This window comes from Quercus lobata, chromosome 6 (assembly GCF_001633185.2).
Source record: "Quercus lobata isolate SW786 chromosome 6, ValleyOak3.0 Primary Assembly, whole genome shotgun sequence".
Lineage (NCBI taxonomy): Eukaryota > Viridiplantae > Streptophyta > Magnoliopsida > Fagales > Fagaceae > Quercus > Quercus lobata.
In genome coordinates, this window is record NC_044909.1 from 6,351,707 (window position 1) to 6,362,765 (window position 11,059).

The window sequence follows — 11,059 nt, forward strand, 5'->3', positions numbered from 1 at the left end:
AACTGAATTTAGTCCAAGTTGTTTTAAAGAAGACAAATGAGGGAGCCACTGAAGGTTTCTAACACAATTGAAATTATTTTCACTGAGAACTATAGACTCCAAATTCGAAAGGTGTCCAAACTGAGCCTCAAAGAAATAGAGGTATTTTAAGTTAAAGAACCAATAAATTCTAGGATTTGACTCACTGAAATCATTTTAACTGAGGTTCAAAGAACTCAAATGATGCAAGTCAAGTAGTGAAGAACTAATGTTACCTTGCAAAGCCTGTGTTTTTTCAGAATCACCCCAGATCAAGCTCAAGTACGTGGCCTGTTTGCTTGCTGCAATGAACTCATTTCCACTTGCAGCAATTCTCTCTTTTCATCTTGGCTCCGGCCCCATGAAGAGAGTCTATCATAATCATCAACAAGGCCTTTTTTGAACTCAAAGAGTGCTTGTCTCTCCCTTTCAATGCACCAGAATTAGCATCTTCAACCACTGAAATAAATCCAATGGCTAGTTTCAAGTGCAATAAAAGCATCAATAATGCAAGGATAAGTTTTAATTAGGGATCTTCTGTCCATAATTACTGTTATTGCTAATGAAAATAACAATTGATATTGAGATCAAGATGCAACCAAGATTCCAGGCTGCAATAGGAAAACATGCAATGCTGCAAGTATATGGGTTTTTTTTGGCTGCCAAGCATCAGCCATTTATAATGGGAAAATTTATTCATGGCACTCAGTGTACAACGTGATTTTACTCTCTTCTCTCGCCTATCATGTATTCAATTAGTAGAACAAACTATTTACGTTATAGGAGGAAGTACTATGTCATTCTTTTTGAAAATACTAAATAATTACTCTTATAAAGTCATTGCAAAAAAAGAAATAATAATAATAATTAAAAACCAAAAACCAATGACATTGTTATTAAAAGAATAAATAAATAGCCCGTTAATCTATGTCTATATATATCTAAAAACTTATGTTTAACATTTATTATTGTTACGCTTGTTGAAGCATCTCATCCACCACAATATCATTTTTTATTCACCTTTAATTTTTTTTGACAATAATAAATATATAAAAATATATTGGCTTTAAAAATTCATCTTAGGTAGTTTTAATTTTACATATTCATCTACTTTATTTTTAATACTATAACTAAATAATAAATTAATGAAAAATTAAAAAAACAATTGTCTATACATATTCATCTTGAACAATTTTAACTTTACATATAATTTTTCTTTTACATGTTCTAATTTAATTTAAATGTTTATAACTGAAAAACGAAATCACTAAAGAATAAAATTTTTAAAATAAAAAGTCTATAAAAAGGTATTAACAAGTCTTGCTTAATATTTGATAGTAGAAAAGATACAAATTGACAACCACCCTATAGGAGGAGTTTGAATCAAGTGCATTATAGATCTCTTGCGGGAGGTTTGTACCCCCATTGTCCTATTATTAACTAATTCATATGTATTCCTTGATGCAAGTATTTTTTATCATTTATTTACAACATTAAATTCTTTTAATGAATGGTGTTTGTTGTTAACCTAATTTGAGAGAAAATCATATTATAATATGTCATATTTTGTATTATTGTAAGGTTTTAGTTTATTTCAAAAATAATAGGATAGTTTAGACAATAATGAAGAACAATTTGTGCAGTTGAAAGAGATTGTTTTTGTGCAATTTCCTTTCACTTTTTGTAAATATTTTATTTAAAAAATTAGCAGTAAATTGATATGTCTTTGTTATATGATGTTCCTAGATATTTGAGTAATTGTTTTAAGCGTTTACGTATATTTTATATTACTTTTCATCTTTCCTATCTCATTGGTGTATTTTTTTTTAATAGATTTTTAAGAAAACAAATTAAATTTTGTGTTTAAATTTATTTATCTCTTCATTATTTACATATTAGATTAGGTTATGACTTATGACAATATTTACACAATACTTCCTGTAGGGACACGATTTTTAACGACCCAAGGATGACGTTGGGCTCGTGTGCAAAGGGCCCGAACAATATGATTTGTAGAGAGTGGGTTTGGAAAGGCCTGACCTTAGATGTCAGACGACGGTTTATTCGTGATTTACATGGAAGCCCATACGAAGGTGGGTTTGGCCTGTATAGCTAAGCCTTACATGGATATGGTTTGAAAGGTTTGTCTCATCAGACTTAGTTCGAGGAGCCTCTCATTCTCGCCATTCTTCTTTTTTATGGGGTCCCCCCCTTTTTTTCTTAGCTCTCTTTCCCTTTTATACTAGTATTTCCTTCCCGTTCTTCATCTACGTGTCAGTTTCTCCTTATTTGGGGCAATTACTCGTCCTATCAATCTTCACGTCAGAGTGGTTAGGAAAAGCTGGATAGCATGGTATGAGGTATGGGCTTGTCAGGTGCTGGGCTCCACGTTATGGTGTTGGCAGCTTTCTTGCTTGTACTGCTCTTGTACTGAGTTTTTCCTTTTCTTCAGGCATTTTGTGAGGTATTGAGTGTGAGATCGTCCTCGGTTACATTCTTGGGCCATTAAAGGGTTCTCATCATACCTTCTCGGCAGGAGAGCTCCTCGGCTTGGGCTTTGGGCCCTTAATATGAAGTGGGCCGGGATTTCAAATTTCAGGCCCCACAATAGCCCCTCGAAATCCTGCTTCCCGACTTTTCAGTTGGGGAGGAAGGTTTTGGTGATGCTGAGCCCACCTCGTGACTTGTTCAAGTTCCATGCCTTATTGCTGCTGGTGTTCTTCCATTTGCATGGGAGATGTGCCTAATTAAGAGGCATTACTTTATTCTTCATCCGCGCAGTGTCCTTTGATGTTTCAGTACTCGAGGCGCGCCTTCACGAGGACCTTTAAATCTTGGGGTGGCGGATAGTGTTGGAAATTGTACCGGAGCTGCCTTGTCTGCAGCGTTTCTTGGGAATCTGCTAAAATTAAATTAAATGACACTTCCTTACCCTTTATATAAGTAGGATAGGTGGTTATTCTCCTGGCACACAAACCCTTTAACTCTCTTCGAAATCATAACCCTTTGTCCTTATCCAGTTCCCGCCTCCAGTGTCGTCTTCCCTTAGTGCAATATGTTTGAGGCCTGGGTGGAGATGAAGGAACTTCACCCGCCACAGAGGCACCGGACCCTTCCAAGACTTAAGGTGATGTGGTCTGGGCAGGGGACGCACAGATTTAAGGTATCCTCCCGCTTGGATATGGTGGGAACGGTACCCCCACCTCTTTCAGTCAAAATCTGAAGCAGGTTCTGGTCATACCAGATTTTTGGTATGTCAGAAGAAAGGTTTTCCGCCATTAGCACCATCTGCTATACCGCAGGCGTGGTCCCGTGGAGGCCCATCAAATTCCGGCTGCCTGCACCTTTTCTTCAACGGTGCTGGCCCCAAGTTGGGTTCTCTGCACCTCTTCTTCGGCGGTGTTAACTTCGGGTTGGGCTCCCGGCACCTTTTCTTCAACTGTGGCGGCCGCAGGTTGGGTTCCCTGCACCTTTTCTTCAGCGGCGCCAACCCGGAGTCAAGCTCTCTGCACCTTTTCTTCAACGGTGCAAGTCCCAAGTTGGGCTCTTTTGCTGCCTGAGTTGAAGGCATGTAAAAGTATTGCGGAATGGATTCCCTAGACGAAATTTTGAAGTGGCAGCGCATCTCTCCCCTGCACCTATTCTTCGGCTTTTTCTTAATTCCCTTGTATTTTCTTTTTTGTTTTATGTAGTTAGTTTCAATATGAGCTTATTTGAGCTTTTTCGATGTACAATGTACTGTTTCTTTGTCTTAATAAAAGATAAATTTATTTCTTTTTAAATATTTTTCCTTTCTGTAACAATTATTTTGTGCATGGGTGTGCTACATGTGTGCTTTCCTTTGATGATACTTAGAGCAGGAAACCTTGAAACAGAAACCTACTAATTCTAGTTTACTGACATTAACAAGCATAATAATGATAATTTCTAGTGAATTAAAACTCATAAAAGTAACCGGGATAATGGCTGAGTGCTTCGTAAGACATGCAAGGCGATCGTCTGAGAACGATAAAACTCTACGTAATTTGTCCGAGAGGGTAGCCGAGTAATGAGGGACTTCGACTGCGTGTTTTTGGCAACATATTGCCCTATATTGCATCAATCCTCTAGGTATTGAGGATCCGAGGATAGACAGGGGAATTCTTCTCTGATAGATTCTAAGGTCCATGTAACGTCCAAGTCGTGCCCAAACCCCATGTTGTCTCTTCTAAGAATTTGGTTTCCCCACAGGCTTGAGTCCGAGGACCATGCAAGGCCTTAGTTCTGTCCAAAACTTGTACTTTTTCTTTTAAGTACTTGGTTTCCCCATAGGCTTGAGTCCGAGGACCATGCAAGGCCTTGGTTCTGTCTAAAACTTGCAGTTTTTCTTTTAAGTACTTGGTTTTCCCATAGGCTTGAGTCCGAGGACCATGCAAGGCCTTGGTTCTGTCCAAAACTTATGATTTTTCTTTTCTGTACTTGGTTTCCCCATAGGCTTGAGTCCGAGGACCATGCAAGGCCTTGGTTCTGTCCAGGTACTTGGTTTCCCCATAGGCTTGAAGTCCGAGGACCATGCAAGGCCTTGGTTCTGTCCAAAACTTGTAGTTTTTCTTCTGTACTTGGTTTCCCCATAGGCTTGAGTCCGAGGACCATGCAAGGCCTTGGTTCTGTCCAAAACTTATGATTTTTTCTTTTCTGTACTTGGTTTCCCCATAGGCTTGAGTCCGAGGACCATGCAAGGCCTTGGTTCTGTCCAAAACTTATGATTTTTCTTTTCTGTACTTGGTTTCCCCATAGGCTTGAGTCCGAGGACCATGCAAGGCCTTGGTTCTGTCCAAAACTTATGATTTTTCTTTTAAGTACTTGGTTTCCCCATAGGCTTGAGTCCGAGGACCATGTAAGGCCTTGGTTCTGTCCAAAACTTATGATTTTTCTTTTAAGTACTTGGTTTCCCCATAAGTTTGAGTCCGAGGACCATGCAAGGCCTTGGTTCTGTCCAAAACTTATGATTTTTCTTTTCTGTACTTGGTTTCCCCATAGGCTTGAGTCCGAGGACCATGCAAGGCCTTGGTTCTGTCCAAAACTTATGATTTTTCTTTTAAGTACTTGGTTTCCCCATAGGTTTGAGTCCGAGGACCATGCAAGGCCTTGGTTCTGTCCAAAACTTATGATTTTTCTTTTCTGTACTTGGTTTCCCCATAGGCTTGAGTCCGAAGACCATGCAAGGCCTTGGTTCTGTCCAAAACTTATAATTTTTCTTTTCTATACTTGGTTTCCCCATAAGCTTGAGTCCGAGGACCATGCAAGGCCTTGGTTCTGTCCAAAACTTGTAGTTTTTCTTCTGTACTTGGTTTCCCCATAGGCTTAAGTTCGAGGACCATGCAAGGCCTTGGTTCTGTCCAAAACTTATGATTTTTCTTTTTTGTACTTGGTTTCCCCATAGGCTTGAGTCCGAGGACCATGCAAGGCCTTGGTTCTGTCCAAAACTTGTAGTTTTTCTTTTAAGTAGTTTTTCCTCTATATTTATTTTCTTTTTCTTTTTTTGAAGGTTAGCCCCTAGACTCGGGCGGGGAGAGTTATCTTGAGGCCGGAAGCCCCAAGGACTCCCCGTACCATTGGCACTGCGAGACGTAGCCCCTAGCTGAAGTTTATGTCGGAGCAACAACTGCATGTCACTGGAGATGGAGGAAACTTCACGAACTTCTGCCTGATAAAGGCTTGACTCCACCGCCATCTGCGCCAACGCGCAAGCCTTCCCACAGACGGCGCCAATTGTAGGGACACGATTTTTAACGACCCAAGGATGACGTTGGGTTCGTGTGCAAAGGGCCCAAACAATATGATTTGTAGAGAGTGGGTTTGGAAAGGCCTGACCTTGGACGTCAGACGGCGGTTTATTCGTGATTTACATGGAAGCCCATACGAAGGTGGGTTTGGCCTGTATAGCTAAGCCTTACATGGATATGGTTTGAAAGGTTTGTCTCCTCGGACTTAGTCCGAGAAGCCTCTCATTCTCGCCATTCTTCTTTTTTATGGGGTCCCCCCCTTTTTTTCTTAGCTCTCTTTCCCTTTTATACTAGTATTTCCTTCCCGTTCTTCATCTACGTGTCAGTTTCTCCTTATTTGGGGCAATTACTCGTCCTATCAATCTTCACATCAGAGTGGTTGGGAAAAGCTGGATAGCATGGTATGAGATATGGGCTTGTCAGGTGCTGGGCTCCACGTTATGGTGTTGGCAGCTTTCTTGCTTGTACTGCTCTTGTATTGAGTTTGTCCTTTTCTTCAAGCATTTTGTGAGGTGTTGAGTGTGAGATCGTCCTCGGTTACATTCTTGGGCCATTAAAGGGTTCTCATCATACCTTCTCGACAGGAGGGCTCCTCGACTTGGGCTTTGGGCCCTTAATGTGAAGTGGGCCGAGATTTCAAATTTCAGGCCCCACACTTCCTTTTTTTTTTTCAAAAATTTTCCTCTACCTTTTTCTCCTTTGAAATTGTACTCTTGGATTAGATTTTAACCATTATGTATAAAGCTATAACTGGCACTTTTGCTTGGGATTAGCCACCTATTTATATTGTGTGACTTCAAAACTCTATTAAAAAGTTTGAATTTCATTATGTATTGGATATTTGGTTAGATCACATAACATTTAATATGTTTTACAGATTTGGGAAAAAAGAGTTTGACTTTTATGTGAGTTCTATTTTCCCTTTTCTTTTGAATATACTTTAGTTTTGTTGAATTTTATTAATTTTTAAGATATGTTTTTTCGGTGTTTTGGATTGTAGGATAGAAAAAATTGGGTTTGCGAAAATTTTTTTAAAACTAAAAGAATAATCTTGAAATTCTATTTACTTTTTAATAATTCCCAAAATGTTATAATTAAGTTTTATTAAAAAATGAATATTTTCACTAACTTACTTTTTGAATTCCTCAGAAAAATTCTATTGTTTTCATTTATGTAAGACATAAATTATATATATATATATATATATATATTACATTTGTAATTTTTCTCATGATAAATGAAAATATGATTATGCAATACATTACTCTTTATTAAATTAGTCCAAATTGAAAAAATATAAATTTAATGAGATCATTCTAAAAAAATTATCACACGTAATGTGTGGGTTCGCAACTAATGAAAATAACAAGTGAGTTCGTCTAAATTGGCAAGCTCAGATGCCTTCAATCCATGGTGGAGCCTCCTGTTATACCCATTACGTGCAATTACCCACTATTGAAACTTCTAAGTAATATATATAAAAATTGAGAGATTTAAAAATATTTTACAATTATGCGCGCACACACACACAAAACCCAACCTGTTTGAAAAATTGGACAAAGTTTGATTCTATATTGGTTTGGAATTATTTTTTTGAATCCACTACATGATGATTTATAAAATTATCTGTGTATTTTTTAAATAGGTTATATAATTCATTTAAAAAATCATGTGACCAAAACTACATATAACTAATCTCTCCAATCACCATATAAAGAACTCCAAACCCATTTGAAACTAAACTTTTTTCATAAAATGGAGTGTATATAGGTCTCTTGAAGTGCATTTGGCTTCTATTAAGTACATTTGAACACATATGAACACCCCCATTTACTAGAGGATAAAAATTAGTTCATATATCCTATTATACACACACACACAGAGACTCAAACTACACGTATATTGTAATTAAAAGTCACAGTTTTCAAGGTACACCCTTTACTCAAAATTGTCTCCTTATCGATCTAGTATATTGTTAGTACTCAAAAGCACTAGAAAGATGCCTCTCTCTTCTAGTAGGATTGGCTATGAGTAGTTCTATGACTATAAATTATTCTACAACCTTTTTGCTACAACTCTTACATGGCACACTATAAATGGTTAACCATCACTTACACATAGATCTACCATTTTTTTCACCTATCACACTCTGTCACGTCACAATTGTAGTAAAAAATTGTGAAAATTTTTGTGGTCCCAAACTTTTCCTTTGGCTACAGACTAGCAGTGGCAAATTTTACCCAAATCTATTAACCCCCCCCCCCCCACCAAAAATAGCCACCTAATTTAGATAAGTCTTAACCCAACCCAATTAAACATTTGGGTTAAATGGGTAAAATCCAATAAGTAATATAATTGAGTCTTAATGGCTAAATCCATTGGGTATCCACTAACCCATGTGCCGCATTTTAATACATTAAAAGAGAAGAAAAGATAAAACCCTAACTTAACCCAGCCCCAAACCTAGCTGTCAAACACTTCTGTTCTTCTTTCTCATTAATTTTCTTGGGCTTCTTCACATTTTGTTAGCCACCAAACGTCTCTCTCTCTCTCTCTCTCTCTCTCTCTCTCTCTCTCTCATTTTTTCAACCAAGAGACTTTCAAAATCTCCAAGCCCTTGGGTTCCATGTCTCAATTTATAAGTTTTTTTTTAAAACCCACTTGAAATAAGTTTAATTATGATCATCTTAACAATATTTTGATCTTTTTAAATACAAAAAAAAAAAAAAAAAATGCCTAACAACAATCCAATTTTATCTAAAATTTGGGAAAAATAATAAGCCCAACAACAAAGTAATTTTTTTTTCCATCTAAAATCATTTTAGAAAGCCCATTTAGATCGTAATAAATTTTAAATAAACTATTGAAAAATTCATAGTTTACATTGTACTATCATTGTAATATTTACATTGTTTCTAAACAAATGTGTACAAAATTGTATAGTTTTTGAAAATGAGTTAAGTATAATTATTTATAATATAAATCTTATATTGATAGTACAATGTAAACATATAATTGTCATAAGCTAATAAAAAAAAAGTATTTTAAACAGTAATAATTAAAATTCACTTAACAACAACAATTAACATGTTCATTATATTAAGAAAAATGTCATATAAACCTATAGTTTATTTTTTATTCTATTACTAGAATGTACTTTAGACAAATTTGTAATAAGAAAACCATTTAGACCATAAGATTCAAATTTTACCTAAGATGTATCTTCTTATTGAATCCCCAGAAAAAAATCCTAGAGCCGCCACTGATTTGTAAGTATATATATAAATCTAATAATGAGCTATATGGGTGGGTTGGATCCCGTCCAAATTATAATGGGTTTGGTGGGTAATGAAATTTAATTTATATTTATATGAGTCATAAATAGATAAATGGGTGATTGTGTATCTAATCTATTTATGACCCAATCCGCCTAGTTGCCACACCTATATGATTTTCTTTTAAATTCTTTCTGTAAATGAACATTAAAAAATAAACGGCTTCTACTTCCACTTAAGCTCCGCAGAATTCACAACTACTTATCCTTTATAGCCTGGAGTAATCTATCTCTAGTTGTCAACATGTTTCTAATAACAGTCTCTAGTTGTCAATATGTTTTAATAACAAGCTGTTGTAGCATTTTAATATTATGTAATTAAAATTGTTAAATATGATAATATAAATATAAAGATAGGTGAGTTAATATAGAAGATAAGGAATTAGTAAAATATTTAAAACCACATTGAAAATGAGAGAAATTCTTGTATTGTTTTTAAGTACGGCGATTAATTGGCTAGCTGAAATGTATTTGAGTAGAGATTGAGCTAGATATGTGCTCAAGAGGGTGGGGAAGGAAGGCTTGTTGATTTCTTTGTGTGTGTGGTGTGTCCCTGGCATTTTTTTTTTTTTTTATGGATTTCTTTTATGCGTTTGTTTAATTTTATATACCTATAATTAAAGTTACACTAGGAGCCCAACCCATATATAAACAGAGAGAACGAGAAGGAGAGAAAAGTACAAATATATGTGATATTTCAAACCCCTTTTTTTTCACTACCAAACATGATTTCTACGTACATCTACTATAAGGAAATATCCTTCCCGGCCTACATACGCGTAAATACAACAGGGAAACATGAATTTAAGGCAACAAATTCAGAATAAGAAAAAACCAAAGAAACCACACTCAAAACTTGCTTAGGCTTTCGTCAATGATACTTCGCTACCACCAAACTTGGAAACCTGTGAAGAGTCAGTACTTGAAGGGTATCCAATTCTATGACGTTTGTTAGGGAAGAGCATGAAAAGCCCACTCAAAACCATACAAACAGCTGGAGGAAACACCTTGAGCAAAGTCTTCTCCGACGAATCAGACACCGCATAGAAGCAGCCCACAGTTTTTGGGTCCAAAAGCACCAGAACCCCAAACATAGACAGCGCAAAAAGGCCATGAACAAAGTCCCCAATCCGAAGCTTGTAAGCCAACAAGTCCACGTTCTTAGAGTCCGTCGAGGGCCAAAGACCCTTCGATGTTACAACCCCATAGTGAGTTTTCCCATCATCTCCAACATAACTATCAGTGAATGAAGAAAAGAAGCAAGACAAGCCAGACGCAGGGACAAGAATGGCGGTGAGGTACTTGTAGATGGTTGTAGCACAGTGGCCATTGTTGGATAGGACAGGGCTGAGGAATTGGTACAAGAAGACTGTACCTGTTGGAAGGAGCCTAATGAGATTGCCTAGTCCTGATAATGTTTTGTCTTTGATTGTTGTCTGAGACGACTGAGAGCTTTGCTTGGACTTTGAGGCACCCATTTGGGAACGCTTTGGTGTTTGTTTTTGGGTTATGGGACTTGTAAGTAGCAACTAAGTTTTGGGGTATTTACAGAGCAAGCAAGCTGATATAGAGAGAGCTTTCATGATTTGGTCTGCCTAAAATTGAAGAGAGGCTTGGGTAGCTAGCTTTACCTTTACTTGTTGGAATACCTAGGGTGAGTTCATGGGCGGCAAAAAGTATTGTGTTATGGATATATACATTCTACATCACATTCACGTCTATGTGAAGTTTACTATTACACTTTTTTTTTTTGCTGAAGATTACACACTAACATGAGATGAGAAGAATAGTGTTACATACGCTTGTTAGTTTGTAATATATAAGATGAAAGGGGCTTTTATTTCTCACAAACACTTTTACATGTCCACACTTTTAAAATATGTAATCAGTGCATTAATTATGGATTTTGTATAAAGTTATGGATGTAAAATGAGTATAAGAG

The 11,059-nt window shown here is 36.6% G+C and overlaps 1 protein-coding gene across 1 annotated transcript; it reads right to left on the bottom strand.

Annotated features, from left to right (window-relative positions):
- Positions 1 to 9,977: 9,977 nt before the first annotated feature.
- On the bottom strand, positions 9,978 to 10,595 carry LOC115949730 (protein DMP2-like). Its single transcript, XM_031067019.1, has one exon. It carries the CDS (start codon positions 10,593 to 10,595, stop codon positions 9,978 to 9,980), a length of 618 nt encoding a protein of 205 aa, XP_030922879.1.
- Positions 10,596 to 11,059: the final 464 nt, after the last annotated feature.

What these genes read in the sequence shown, in the direction of transcription:
- LOC115949730 (XM_031067019.1), bottom strand. Translation starts at nt 10,595, where the DNA reads ATGGGTGCCTCAAAGTCCAAGCAAAGCTCTCAGTCGTCTCAGACAACA.